At 39.8% G+C, this 16,056-nt stretch overlaps 1 protein-coding gene across 2 annotated transcripts in view; it reads right to left on the bottom strand.

Annotated features, from left to right (window-relative positions):
• LOC122554626 (solute carrier family 53 member 1-like) overlaps positions 1–16,056 on the bottom strand; it is a 332,318-nt gene that overhangs the window by 277,985 nt on the left and 38,277 nt on the right. For both annotated transcript variants that reach the window (XM_087990928.1, XM_043699948.2), the window contains exon 2: positions 4,053–4,104. In XM_087990928.1, coding sequence (XP_087847054.1) covers positions 4,053–4,104 — 52 coding nt within the window. The remainder of the gene's footprint in view (positions 1–4,052; positions 4,105–16,056) is intronic.

Here is a 16,056-nt window from a genome sequence, read left to right as displayed (position 1 = left end):
GGGTGAAAGGAAGGCTGGTAGGTATAGGGAATGCTGGATGACTAAAGAAATTGAGGGTTTGGTTAAGAAAAAGAAGGAAGCACATGTCAGGTATAGACAGGATAGATCAAGTGAATCCTTAGAAGAGTATAAAGAAAGTAAAGTATACTTAAGAGGGAAATCAGGATGGCAAAACGGGGACAAGAGATTGCTTTGGCAAATAGAATTAAGGGGAATCCAAAGGGGTTTTACAAATATATTAAGGAAAAAAAGGGTAACTAGGGAGAGAATAGGGCCCCTCAAAGATCAGCAAGGCGGCCTTTGTGTGGAGCCAGAAAAAGGGGAGATACTAAATGAACATTTTGCATCAATATTTACTGGTGGCAAAAGGATATGGAAAATATAGACTGTAGGGAAATAGATGGCGACATCTTGTAAACTGTCCATATTACTGAGGAGGAAGTGCTGGATGTCTTGAAATGGTTAAAGGTGGATAAATCCCCAGGACTTGATCAGGTGTACCCGAGAACTCTGTGGGAAGCTAGAGAAGTGATTGCTGGGCCGCTTGCTGAGATATTTGTATCATCGATAGTCACAGGTGAGGTGCCGGAAGACTGGAGGTTGGCAAACGTGGTGTCACTGTTTAGGAAGGGTGGTAAAGACAAGCCAGGGAACTATAGACCGGTGAGCCTGATCTCAGTGGTGGGCAAGTTGCTGGAGGAATCCTGAGGGACAGGATGTACACGTATTTGGAAAGGCAAGGACTGATTCGGGATAGTCAACATGGCTTTGTGGGTGGAAAATCATGTCTCACAAACTTGATTGAGATTTTTGAAGAAGTAACAAAGAAGATTGATGAAGGCAGAGCAGTAGATGTGATCTATATGGACTTCAGAAAGCGTTCAACAAGGTTCCCCCATGGGAGACTGATTAGCAGGGTTAGATCTCATGGAATACAGGGAGAACTAACCATTTGGATACAGAACTGGCTAAAGGTAGAGGACAGAGGATGGTGGTGGAGGGTTGTTTTTCAGACTGGAGGCCTGTGACCAGTGGAGTGCCACAAGGATCAGTGCTGGGTCCTCTACATTTTGTCATTTACATAAATGATTTGGATGCGAGCATAAGAGGTACAGTTAGTAAGTTTGCAGATGACACCAAAATTGGAGGTGTAGTGGACAACGAAGAGGGTTACTTCAGATTACAACAGGATCTGGACCAGATGGGCCAATGGGCTGAGAAGTGGCAGATGGAGATAAATTCAGATAAATGCGAGATGTTGCATTTTGGGAAAGCAAACCTTAGCAGGACTTATACACTTAATGGTAAGATCCTAGGGAGTGTTTCTGAACAAAGAGACCTTGGAGTGCAGGTTCATAGCTCCTTGAAAGTGGAGTCGCAGGTAGATAGGATAGTGAAGAAGACGTCTGGTATGCTTTCCTTTATTGGTCAGAGTATTGAGTACAGGAGTTGGGAGGTCATGTTGCGGCTGTATAGGACTTTGGTTAGGCCACTGTTGGAATACTGCGTGCAATTCTGGTCTCCTTCCTATCGGAAAGATGTTATGAAACTTGAAAGGGTTCAGAAAAGATTTACAAGGCTTTTGCCAGGGTTGGACGGTCTGAGCTCCAGGGAGAGGCTGAACAAGTTGGGGCTGTTTTCCCTGGAGCGTCGGAGGCTGAGGGGTGACCTTATAGAGGTTTACTAAATTATAAGGGGCATGGATAGGATAAATAGATAAAGTCTTTGCCCTGGGGTCGGGGAGTCCAGAACCAGAGGGCATAGGTTTAGGGTGAGAGGGGAAAGATATAAGAGAGACCTAAGAGGCAACGTTTTCACGCAGAGGGTGGTAGGTGTATGGAATGAGCTGTCAGAGGATGTGGTGGAGGCTGGTACAATTGCAACATTTAAGAGGCATTTGGATGGGTATATGAATAGGAAGGGTTTGGAGGGATATGGGCCGTGTGCTGGCAGGTGGGACTAGTTTGGGTTGGGATATCTGGTCGGCATGGACGGGTTGGACCGAAGGATCTGTTTCCATGCTGTACATCTCTATGACTCTATGAACACTGACAAAAATATCCAACTTGTCCAGAATCCCAAATCCCAAACAGAAAAATTAATACAAAGCAGTGACCTGCTTATAAAATACTGGAAACATAGAACATACCACAATTAGTTTTTAAACATCACCTTCAAATGAGCAAATATCCCAATGCACTTTGAGAGTCCACAGTCGGACATAAAATTAATACTAGAATCAAAGAAGGTGATATTAAATCTGGTGACCAATAGTTTGTTCACAGGTAGCTTTTAAGTAGAATCTTAATAAAGAAAAGAGAGGTTGAGAGGCAAAGAGATTTTGGAGGGATTTAAGAATGAAGGGACTGAAGAAAACTGAATAATGGTCCCAATATTGGAGCAAAATAAGCGAGGAATGTCCAACAGGCTAGATTGAGAGAAAGGTAAGGTTCTGAAGATTTGAAGGGCCGAAGTGCATTACAGAGATAGGAGGGAACAAGGTCAGATCTGAACACAGGAATGAGAATTTTAAAATTTGCTGGACTAAAGCCACTGTAAGTCATCAATGACTGATATGATTGGTGAATGGGACTTAATGCAAGTTAGAATCTGGGCAAAGTTTTGGATTAGTACAAGTTAATGGACAGTGAAGAATGAGGCTAGAATAGTCCATACCAAGGAAATAAATGCATGAATAAGCATTTCAACAACATATCAAATGAGGCAGCCCAGATGAGCAATTTAATGGATGAAGGTAGGTATGTCTTGATAGAATCAGAAGTTTGAAGCTTTGTTCAAGGATAACTGAGTTTGAATGGAACCACCAAAACTAGGTGCAGCACAGCAGGCAACAAACAAGGACAGTTGTTCCATAATTTTGTCACTGGGTCGCTGTAAAAACAGCAACATTTGGAGATACTAACTTTGTTTATTTATTACTATAAATTCAGCTTTAGTTTAGAAGAGTTAAATAACTTTATACCTTAACCTCTGCATGCTAGCTACAAAACTTTAAGTGTCAGACAGAGAGAAAACTTGCATTTATATTGCACATCATGACCTCAGCAGCCAAGACACATCACAATCCATCAAATACTTGTCAACTATAGTCACTGCTGTAAAATAGGAAATGCACAGCCCATTTGTAAAGAACAGGGTCCCAACAATAAAGACTGGATAGTCAATTTTAGTAGTGTTGGTCAGAACAGGATAAACTTTTTTTTTAATCTCCAACCATCTGAAACAGCCGTCCTCTGCCACTGAATCCTAACTAAAAACCCAGTATTTTCACTGCTGGTCCCATGTTAGTGTCATTAATTGTCATTTCCATTAATTACGAATCAGTCAATTCTCAATTTCTCAAGATTTTTCTGCATTTGCTTTTCATCTTTTTTTTACCTGAACCCCTTCTTCTTGCTTCTCCAAAACTGGCCATGCTCTAAAAACCTCAGCTTAAAACTGCAATATGGTATCACCTTGAACTTATGACAGCCTGGTTAGTGCCTCCATATTCATACACTATAAGCAGCACTTGCCTCATTATTGATCACTCCTATGCCCCACTACTAGCACAGTGATTCATGATTCTTTGCTTTAGCCAATTTTTATTCACTTCAGATATACGCATTCAATTCAATTCCTTCATACTGTGTGGACTAATTATGCCATAATGGTAGCAGTATAGAAATATTAGTCAGAATTATTTTTTCACTGAAAAATAAACAACTTTGAATTGTAAAGGATCAGCCAAGTTTTGCTTTAAGATAAATGTTGACTCAAAAAGACAGCTCACCGTCAACTTCTCAAATAGGGGTGAGCAATAAACGCTGGCCCAGCCAGGACCACCCACAGCCCATAAGTAAATGAGAAAATGTTAAGGCACTCGGCTTCCCCTTCCAAAAAAAAATTCTCTCTAGTTTATTTTCACTCTTATTTTGATGTGCGATGCCACTGGTATGCCCGTGAACTACTCCATATGCTGCTATTTAGATGGATCAGATTTTGTATGTTGTCAGTAGCTGCAATAAGAGGACAACATGAAACCACGTTACCTTCTAAAGATGGTGCTTGGTCTTGGGCTGTATACAGCATTTCTTTGAAAGCCTGTAATAGAGAATATTTCAGAATTAAGTACTGGTTATCATTTGAAACAGAAATCATTAAATTCTGACATCGCTAAATAACTTACAATATACAGTATTCCCTATTACAGTTTTCCTACTCTTTAGCTTCTTGATAAATAACAATTTGCTTCCACAACCTCCCTCTTTCAATACACATTCCATAAGCCAGTTTAGTCACTCTGCACAGTCTAATTTTTATTACTGTTGCTCACAATTCCGAAGTTCCCAGGTAAAACTGCAAGTCTGTGCCAAATTATCTGATCTCAGTGAACCGCTAAGATTGGTGTCAGTGAAGATCAAAAATCAACTTCCCATGACTGCTATCCTGTGGATCCTTCTGGAACGTGCAAATATGCCATCAGGAGAGGATAGATAAGGCAGGAGTGTAACACTCTCCATGATCAAATGGTCTGCTGCCATTCATCACCTGTGTTTACATGGGAATGGATGCATTGAAAGTGTTGCCAGTATCAGTGGCCATCGCTGCCTGCAGGAGGGAGAATGAGGCTATGTGCAAGTAAAACCAAGTTAAGAGGATTTACAGCAAACCTAATCTGGAGTGAAAAAGCACTTCAGGACATGAAAGTGACAGTTTTGTTTTATCTTAATTGCCAAAGAAAAGCTAATATACTCCCAAACAAGCATCACAAGACTTAGTTTCAGAATTATAAACGCAAAAACGCAGTAATATTTTCTCTAAGATCAGGCAAATAATTGTAGTTCTAAAATACAACTGAGAAAACATGTTAAAAATCAGCGGTGCTCATATTTCTGCACCGAGCATGTACTTTAAAAGACATCTTTAAAGCAGTCATGCGGCAAAATTCATATGTGCATATGTTCCCAGCCCCACTACAATCAAGGATGGAGCCAGATCGCAGAAGAAACAGATGGTAAATAATAATCTACCTACTGCCGACAAGTACACATCATAATACATTTGGGTTTGACAGGGTAGATGAGACACTTTGATTAAGAGTTATTTACTTTGCCATAATTCTGCACTCATCTACATTTTGCACCACCTACAAAAGAACCTCCACACTGTTGTTGAAAAGCCTTTCTAAATCAATTTCACTTTTACAATGCACGTGTACAAATTCAGAATCCCCTTTCTCCTTACCTGAATTCAAATAGCTCATGCCTCATTTCTTGTTAACTTAAAGGTTTTGATGCATACTTGATCAATTCCAGCGGGTGTTAAAATGCTTTATGGCTAAAGGATATTTCCACTATCCTGCTTAAAATGAAGTATCTTTTACAATTTCTTACTGCAATGTGTTCACAATTCATTGCACTTCTAAAGGTTATCATTGAACTGTATTTAAAGGCAGCTGTATACCAATGTATAGGTTAATGTATAGTCATGGACCTTTACAATAAATTTTGTAAAGGCAGATTCTGGTTGAAAAAGTCATGATATCCTTTAGAGTGTAAAATTATGGCAAAGTAAATAGCTCGTACTTAGAATTACCTTCTGCATCTGACTTTTCCAACCAGAATCTGCCTTTACAACAAAGTCTCTAAGGATTCATGGCTATATATTGAACAACAGCTTGGTATTTACCTGCCTTCAAAAACATCTTAGTGTTATCCTTTAGAGAGCAAATTCCTTATGTGTATAATTTGAATGCAAGTAGAAGTATTCTGACATTTGCAACTTGCCCTGCATTTTCCTGTAATAGGAATATGATTCATTTTATTTAACAGCATGAAACAACCGTTAGTGGCAACAGCACATAAACTGTGAAATTAGAAAAGACTGTTCAACCTATCAAACCTAGTGTAGATGGCTGTTATCTAACTGGTGCAATTTCCATGGCAACACCTCAACCAGCATCCACTTGCCAACCAATCAGCACTCTCCTCTGAAACATTGCAAACACGTTGTTCTCCTTTACATTGGAATCTCCGGAGCAAGAGATAAAAAGTTTCAACAAAATGTGTAACTTTCTAGCAATACTCAAGTTCTGTGCTACCAAACGACCAAAGAATTGTAAGTGAAATGTTACTTTTTTCTTCATCTTAGTCTCAATTCTCTCTTGTAGTTCTGCCTTTGAAATTCAGTCTTTCACTGTCAGTACACGATTTTGCTTTCAATTAACTGCTCTACCTCAGATATCCTGTTTAAACGCTGATGTGCTTGGAAGAATTTTTCAATCTACAGGTAACTGATGCGAGAATGTGGTTGCTTACCACATTCACCCAGATCCTGAATCTCTGAAAAGAGTGTTTTGTTTAACATAGCACAGAGCGTACATTGCAGAAACAGAAATCAACTGGTTGGGTGAATGGCCTATGTTTATGTTCCAGTTGACCTTCATCTCACCTTTCCTCTGCTAAATCCATCAGTATTGTCCCTCTACCACCTTCTCCTTTACATGCTTGTCTATCTTTCCATTAAATGCACCTGTACCAGGCTTATAAATGCATGTACACCAGGCCCCAATAGGAGGCCTACCAAAGGATCCTGGCTGTCCAACCACCAGGATTCCAAATATAGTACAGTAAGAACTAGAAAATGTTTTCATGACATACTTCTCCAGTCAGATGCTTCTTCCCATGTTTGCTGCTGATGAGCTTAGTAGGAACCTATTCACTGCAAATGAGGAACAGCAATGACCTTGAAGTGACATTTGATCGATGCATATGCTGGGTAGTTCTGTTCAGCCTAAGGTTGCACACCAAGGCGATATGGACTAAGCCAGACCACTCAAAACATTCTTAAGCAGGCAGCCCAGACCATAACTTTGCAATTTGTTTCGGTAAGTGTACAGTGAAAATTACCTGGAGTAAGTTAGCAAAGTTAATTACCAGGTTTTAAAAGACAAAAATTTATTCACAAAATTATACGATAAAACACAAAGAACAGAATAAAGAACCCCTACAGAACTCAGTCGATCCAAACTAGACCTAATTATGCTGTTCCGAATATACACAACAGTCCCAATAAGCAAACTCCCTTTAAAATCCAGTAAAAAATGGAACAAATGCTCACAGGTTGAAATTAGAAGGGCAGAAGGAGAGACAGCCTGTTTCCACACAGTTTACTGTTAAACTCCCAACTAGTTCTGGACTGAACTGCTCAGCTAGAGAGCTGGCCGCGCCTCTTCCACTATACAGGTCACTTCTAAAACATGACCACTTTGGCCAGAAGTCTCATCGGTTTACATAAAAACAAAAAGGCCTCTCAACACCCCTTAATCTCTGTACCAAACCAATCTAATTGGAACCAGGAGAGTTTTATGACCCTTCAGAAAGAAATCAAGGACACAGTATCCTTAAGAATAGGAACAGCTTTAGAAAAAAATGGACCAGTTTTATGACAGAGGAAACTGACAAATCTATTGCAGATTAGGGGATGAGAGGATGGAATGTCTGCCATGTGGTGGGCAGAGGGAATAAAGGCCTTAAGCTAGAGAACTAGTACATGGGAAAGAGGCAGCAGTCAGGAAGTGAATGCAGAGGCGGCTGTATGTTGGGGAGTGAATGAAGGCACTTTCATTCCTGTGCACTTGCCATTCCTATGAAGGACTGCAATGAATATGGCAGAGCAGGGAGCCTCGACTGTGGGGTTGGGAGCTGAGAGTATGAGGGAGTGCATATGTTAGGGGTTGAGAGAGAGTGAGGGAGTAAGGGTGAAGAAATGATAGAGTGAGGGAGAATGAGGCAGGGAATGTGTGTGAGAGGGAGAGATCAAGAGGGGGTGCAAGAAAGAGAGAAGAGGGGCTACTGGGTAGGAGGGAAGGAGGGAGGGAGAGAAAAGCCATGTGCATACAAATGGCAGAAAGGTAGTGAGAGATATGAGTTGTGTGCGCCAACCTTATCTTTCAGAAACTTGTCCTTCATCCCGAGGGAGAAACAAATTGAAATGAGGCCCGTCACATGAAAAAGCTGGTCAAGCCTGATCTATACTATTTGCCCTAACTATTCTCTACATAGTTTAAGTTCCACATTCTCATTGCACTCTGTTAAACAAGTTTCTTCTGAATCCCCTGTTAAATTTCTTGGTAGTAGTCTTTAATTGATGGTTTCTTGCTTTCCTCTTCTGCTCAAATGGACATATTGCCTCCATCTAGTCTATAAAAAACAATTTTAAAAACAATTTTAACAGTAAACTGTGTGGAAACAGGCTGTCTCTCCTTCTGCCCTTCTAATTTCTGTCTTCCAGACTAAGCAGAGGCAAACTTTTCATCTTTTCTGATCGTTAGTTACTTTCTATCTCTATAAATCTTGTTTGCTCCTCTATATCCTCTTTCGCATGTGGTAAGAAAACTGCACATACTATTTCAAGAATGGGCTAACCAAGATTAGATACAAGTATCACATAACTTCTCTGCTTTTCAATTTTATTCCTCTTGAAATAAAACCTATTTTTGTTAAGCTATGCATTACCATTTTTACACCTCTTTCCCAGATTCTTATTTTTCTAAATAATAATTCACCTCTTTTACTTTTCCTACAAAATGTAATCTCTCACGTCATTCATTTGCAAAGTACATCCTTCTTCTTCAAGTTCACCACTGTCTTCCTGCAGTTTTGTTTCAGTATTTCTCTATAATAATGTAAAATCTATAGAAAATTATGTATAACTGTAATGAATGGCTAGCACTGTTCATTCATCAATGACTGTAAAATCAAGCCATTCAAACCATAAAACGAAGTCTTCAAGATGGAAACACAGCAAAACTGATGAAAATGTGGAGCTCACAGCTTCTCCTCTAATAATGCCACAAGGATAAAACTCAATTGGATCATCCAGACACCCATTTGGTGCTTATTAAGTCAAGATTCTGAAAAGAGGGTGCAATTAACCCCTTAGGAATTGGCACTAATGCACTCAACACATAATTATTTTACTTAATTGCATTTTTCAACCTTTCAAAGTGAAAATGTTGTTATTTTGAGCATGTAATATCAAAGCAAAATTTTAAATATGGGTAGCATTAAAGAACGTATGGAAGAATATATAATCTCATATTTTGGTGAATCAGGCCAGCCTGCTTTTGAAAAAATTCAGAAAATGGCAGCACTGTTCTTGATTCTTCAAATCTTAATAATCTAACAAAAGCTGAATAATCACAATTAAAACCTCAAACGCAAAACTTTGAAATAATTCCCCAAATTTCTAATAACTAAAATAGTCTAAAATATTCATGTTATTGTTCACAGTCAATCTGAGCAGCAACATTCTGTTGTATATTTGCTACGTAGTTCACCGTCTTTTACTTCAGGAAATTTAACAGTTTTATGCTTGTCCCAAACAAATGAATTCAGTCACAAAGCACATAATAATATAGAAAAAATATATTTGCTGCAGAACACACTTGGAGGGGGAGGGGAAAAGAAGTAATGCAACATTAGCTATAGGTCAGTGCTTCCTAGACTTTCTCCCTCTGTGACCCCAATTCAAGTCTTGAAAATGGAGAACTGCTGGAGTGAAAAGACAGCCGTGGAGGTATTATTACTTGGTCAGAGCTCAGAAGTCATGACCCCCCTTTTGATGAGCTCTGACCTCAGATCAGTATAAATGAGGACAAATTAATTCCAAGCACAAGATTATTAGGTTTGTAAAGTTATTATTTTACTAATGGTTGATTCAGTTTCTTCAAATCCCTGACAAAGCATAATTAATACCAAAAAAAGGGGCAGAAACAAAGAGGTGATTTAACTGCACCAAATCCTTGTTATCCAAAGGGGATAGGGACACAGATTCCCTGCAGATAACCAAAAAAAAGGATACCGTGTAACTCTTCAATGTACTGCAATGGTCGACAAGACCAGACTGGGCAAGTCAGTGAAAAAAATGGAGCCTGAGACTGAGCTAATGAGTATGCATATCTATGGGCAGCAATTTAGCAGATTATGAGGACTAAGTATATCCTAAATTATGTACTGGAAAGTGCAATGTGTACCACCAACAGTCAGCACCCCAAAGTTCAAAGTTTTTCTATAACGCAACAGAAATACGTTTTACAGAATATCTTTAAAACATCCCACAATCAGCAGTAAGAGTCATATTTTTCTAACTAAGAATGTAAGGTGGGATGTGTTGTTACAGTTATACAAGGCCTTGGTGAGGCCACACTTCGAATATTGTGTGCAGTTTTGGTCTCCTTTTCTGAGGAAGGATGTTCTTGCTCTCGAGGGAGTGCAGTGAAGGGTTACCAGGCTGATTCCAGGAATGGCAGCACTGACACAGGAGGAGAGATTGACTAGGTTAGGATTGTTTTTGCTGGAGTTAAGATGAATGAGGGGTAATCTCATAGAGACTTATAAAATTCTAACAGGACTAGTTCAGGTAGATGCAGAGAGAATGTTCCTGATGGTGGGTGTGTCCAGAACCAGGAGTCCCAGTCTGAGGATTCAGGGTAGACCATTTAGGACGGAAATGAGAAGACATTCTTCACCAAAGAGTGGTGAGCTTGTGAAATTCATTACCACAGGAAGTAGTTGATGCCAAAACATTGAATGTATTCAATAGACAGCGAAATATAGCACTTAGGGTGAGTAGGTTATGGAGAGAAAGCAGGTTCAGGCTATTGAGTTGGAGGATCAGCCATGATCATGATGAATGGTGGAGCAGGCGTGATGGGCCAAATGGCGTCCTCTTGCTCCTATCTTCTATGTTACCCATGTAATGACTGAGAGTGCACTTGGGCATCAAGGTTAACATCAAGTAAATCCCAAGGACACTCCAAGCTTGCCACTAGAAGATAGGCAAGAATTATCTTGATAATTATCTTCCCAAGTGTACCTCTCTATGAGATTCCCTCCCTGGTGTGGGGTGCTCCCTTTCCTTCCTTCTACAAAAGCAGAAGACAAAAGTACAATATCACTTTGTGAAAAACAGTTGCAGGCACAAAGTCAAACCTACATTTCCCAGTCAAATATACTAAATCACTACACATTCAGTACATACTTTAAAAGATATGTAACAGCGCTAAGTAGATACTTTTAGAAATTAAAGGGTAAGGTTTTTTTCACCATCACCAGGAAACAGATTTAACTTAGATACAACTCCATGGCTCAGGCAGACAACAGATGCAGTACTCAATGGCAATTCTTTGTTGATCACTGAAAGGGGTCAATACAGAAAATTTGATCATGGGCTTTTGCCCAAAACATCGATTCTCCTGCTCCTCAGATGCTGCCTGACCTGCTGTTTCTCCAGCACCACAATCTCAAGTCTAATCTCCAACATCTGCAGTCCTCACTTTCGCCTACAGGAAATCTCAGCCATCCTTAGTTTTCGTTGCCAGCTCATAGAAGTTAACTATGGCATCTCAGTTAAGATTAATGAATTCGGGATAGAAAAGTATTCAATTCTGTGACCGTTCGTTCTAAGTGGCTTAGCATGAGACCAGAAAGACAGATTTCTGGTAACTAACGTTCTTTAAAAACAAGTTTATGATTTTGTTAAGCCAACTGCCCAGAGGTCTACCATCCAACTAATGCTTCACCTAACAGACCACCAGGAAGTCTCAAACACGTGGCCATTATAAATTTATTGCTCTAAACCTTTGTAGATTCTCAACAGCAATCTAGAAAGAAAAGAAACTGTTAATTTGGAATACTTACCTAAATACAGTGAATATTTTTTGACAGTCTTAGTATCAGATCACAGTATCAGAACACAAACCATCACTTTTACGGATTCATACTGCAATAGGCTACCAATACTTTAAAAAAAAATTCCCAAAAAGTCAACAGTACAGATTCAGCAGTTGGATTAAACAGGCAATTTACGAATCAGTCATTGGTGCAAATAGAAGACTGGCAAATCATGTAAACAGAAGCTGTGTTTGCATTAGGCAGACAATTCAAATACTATCACAATTACTGTTTATGTTACATATGCTAAACCTAATCTCGATATTTACCATCACTATTTCACACTACTGTCTCAAGATAGCTAGATATGAACCAATCCCAAACGTAATCATTTAAGACAGCTGGATAGCATAAAAATTTATAAACATCCATCTGTTGCTGAAGGTATATGATTTCATAGCCACTGTTTTACGATAACTTTTAAAAAGTTGATAATAAATGGAAATTTGTACCGATATTTTGGACAAGTAAAGGTAAAGTCACCATAGCCCAATAGACCAAAGGACTACAATATCATTTGAGAGAGATGACCAGCGGTGGTTTAAGCTGAAGTTGAGAAGGAGAGTCGTTCATGGTAACCTCAGCCAGTGCAGGAATTCAACCTACTCTGTTGGCATTACTCTGCATTGCAAACCTGCTGTCCAGCCAACTGGCCTTTGGAGAACATATCCATGACTGTCATATTTTCTGTGATAATAATTGTATGACCTCCTATAAAGATTTGGATACCTGCTGACAGCAGATGCATTTCTTAACATTCATAATTTACAATACTTGTCTCTATGGATAGGTTATATTCAACTGCAGATTTTAATTCACGCTGAAAACTTTTTATGAAGTTGGTAAATGCCCATTTCTATGCATGAAGAGTAAAAATACACAATAGAAACCAAAAATAATAGAGCAGATTGGCTGGTGATGAGACTTCCCGGTGTGTAACAAACACCATGCTGGACAAACTGGCAGAAAACTAGCCACCAGGATACATGAACACCGATTAGCCACAAAAAGACATAACCCACTCTCACTAGTATCCTTTACATACAGATGTGGAAGGACACCACTTCAGCTGTGACAACATATCCATCCCAGGACAAGCCAAATAGAGATATGCACGAGAATTCCTACAAGCATGGCATTCTAACCGGACCTGTATCAACAAACACATCGACTTGGATCCCATTTACCACCTCCTGAGAAAAAGAACAGGAAATAACATCACCACAGGAAATGACATCACCCACCCAAGGAAACCTAAACACAAATAGAAAGTGGGCCATGCCACCAGAGCTTTATCCAATGGCTCACTGATTATTTTACCTAGTATGTTGACGAAATATCTGAAAACGAACCTTCCAGCTCAGCGAGCAAAGCTACATATAGGGTTAAGACTGTCTGTTCAGTCTGCTTGCATTATTAAGAGATATTCATCCTTTTGTCTTTTAGGTTAGCATTTTTTGCTAACATTCACTAAGTTAAAAATCACACAACACCGGGACAAAGTCCAACAGGTTTATTTGGAAGTACTAGCTTTCAGAGCACTGCTCATTCATCAGGTAGGTAGCTACCTGACGAAGAAGCAGCACTCTGAAAGCTAGTACTTCCAAATAATCCTGTTGGACTATATCCTGGTGTTGTGTGATTTTTAAACTTTGTCTACCCCAGTCCTACACTGGCACCTCCACATCATAAAAAAAACTAACCCAAACACTCTAAATTCATTAGAAATTGTACCTGTGTTTACTAAAAGAATAGAGGTTATTAAACTGATTACCACAGCTGGATTGAGAGATTTGTTTAGTATTTACCAGTGAGAGTTTTATTCATTCATGCAAATTCACATAAGTACTGGATCTAGGTTTGCTCGCTAAACTGGAAGGTTCGTTTCCAGACGTTTCATCACCATACTAAGTAACATCTTCAGAGCCTCCAAATGAAGTACTGGTGGTGTAGCCTGCTTTCTATTTAAATGTTTGGGTTTCCTTGGGTTGGAGATGTCATTTCCTGTTCTTTTTCTCATGGGGTGGGAAATGGGATCCAAGTCAATGTGTTTAAAGTTTCAGTTGGAATACCATGCTTGTAGGAATTCTCCTGAGTGTCTCTGTTTGGCTTGTTCTAGGATGGATGTGTTGTCCCAGTCAAAGTGGTGTCCGTCCTCATCAGTGAGATTGGGTCATGCCTTTTTGTAGGAGAAAGTGAGGACTGCAGATGCTGGAGATCAGAGCTGAAAATGTGTTGCTGGAAAAGCGCAGCAGGTCAGGCAGCATCCAAGGAGCAGGAGCATCCAAGGCTCATGCCCGAAATGTTGATTCTCCTGCTCCTTGGATGCTGCCTGACCTGCTGCGCTTTTCCAGCAACACATTTTCAGCTCATGTCTTTTTGTGGCTAGTTGATATTCATGTATCCTGGTGACTAGTTTTCTGCCTATCTCTCCAATGTAGTGTTTGTTACAATCCTTGCAAGGTATTTTGTAGATGATATTAGTTTTGCTTATTGTCTGTACAGGGTCGTTCAAGTTCATTAGCTGCTGTTTTAATGTGCTGGTGGGCTACCACGATGCCAATGGGTCTGAGTAGTCAGGCAGTCATTTCAGAGACGTCTTTGATGTAGGGGAGAGTGACTAGAGTTTCTGAACATTTTTTGTCTGCTTGTTTTGGTTTGTTCCTCAGAAATTGGCAGACTGTGTTCATTGGCTACCCGTTCTTTTTGAATACATTGTATAGGTGATTTTCCTCTGCTCTGCATAGTTCTTCTGTGTCGCCTCATTGAAATAATGTTATAAAACAGCTTAATCGGTGGATGTTGGGATGATTGCTTCTGTAGTTCAATATTTGGTCCGTATGTGTCGTTTTCCTGTAGACACTGGTTTGAAGTTCCCCATTGGCTACTGCGACATCGAGGAATGGCAGTTTGTTGTTGCTTTCCTCCTCTTTAGTGAATTTTATGCCAGTAAGGGTATGATTGATGCTCTTGAAGGTTTCCTCAAATTTGTTTTGTTTAGTGATGACAAAGGTGTCATCCACGTAGCAGACCCAAAGTTTGGATTGGATGGTTGGCAGAGTTGTTTGTCAAGTCTCTGCATTACTGCCTCTGCTAAGAACCCTGATATCGGAGATCCCACGGGTGTTCTGTTTGATTGTGTGTAGGTTTTGTTGTTGAAGGTGAAGTTGGTGGTAAGGCATAACACATCCATCCTTGGACAAGCCAAACAGAGACATGCATGAGAATTCCTAGAAGCATGGCATTCCAACCAAAACTATCAATGAACAAATTGACTTGGATCCCATTTACCACTCCCTGAGAAAAAGAATGGGAAATGATATCACCACAGGAAATGACATCACCAACTCAAGGAAAACCAAACATATATAGAATGTGGGCTACACCACCTGTGCTTCATTCAGAGGCTCACTGAAGAGGTTAATTCGTATGATGACGAAACGTCTGGAAACGAACCTTCCAGCTCAGCAAGGAAACTTATATCCAGAACCTCAACCGGAGATACAAATCTTCTCAAAACTCGCTATTACATAAGTACTGTTTTGGCAATTAGTTTCTTAAAGGGATAACGGCCCAGTTAAAAGATATTTAACAAGTACATACTAACTCGGGAAAATGTTTGGTGTTCTGTAATCTATTCATGTCCGAGAGACGGCTGATTAATGTTATAATCTTTCCATAGTTTTAGATAGGTCATGGAGACAGGATGGCAGGGTTGGTATTGTTCTGACTTGGTTAGTGGTCTTTGATATTCATTCAGACATAGCTTTTTATGTAGATAAGTCTGAAAAGGGTTGAAGTTGTGAAGGAGCAGTAATGGGTTTGGAAGTATTGCTTTAATTTCAGTCTATCTTGCAAGAGTAAAATATACTGCAGAATCACGGTTTTAGTAAATAACAGGTAAGTAAAGGATTATGAATGAATGAACAGGAACCTGGTATTAATGAATAGAGTGAGCTGGTTAGCGAGTTAAGACAACCTATAACACAATATCTCACAGTTTAAGGACCTGACCCCTGGGGGTCCTAGACCATTGTGGACCAGGGGCAGGGGTGCAGCAGCCATCACTGGGAAACCTGCAGCCTCGTTTTCCCAGCCCCACATTTTAAGGAACATTGGGTATGAAGCAAGGCAATAAAGAACACACCCAGAAAATGAGATAAAAGCAGCACAGTTTACTCAATAAGTACAACTTTCTTCACACTTAACACTTCTTTGTCACTTTTACTGTTGAAAGGGGTCTCGTGTGTTATTTGCAGCTATTATAGGATCTGTTGGGCTCTGATAGTATTGGATAATACAGAATGAGCCACCACTT

The sequence above is a fragment of the Chiloscyllium plagiosum genome, unplaced genomic scaffold, assembly GCF_037043375.1.
Source record: "Chiloscyllium plagiosum isolate Xiang-an unplaced genomic scaffold, Cpla_swu_hap1 HiC_scaffold_9, whole genome shotgun sequence".
NCBI lineage: Eukaryota > Metazoa > Chordata > Chondrichthyes > Orectolobiformes > Hemiscylliidae > Chiloscyllium > Chiloscyllium plagiosum.
Note: the sequence above shows the minus strand (reverse complement) of the source record. Positions and strands in the feature narration are given on the sequence as shown.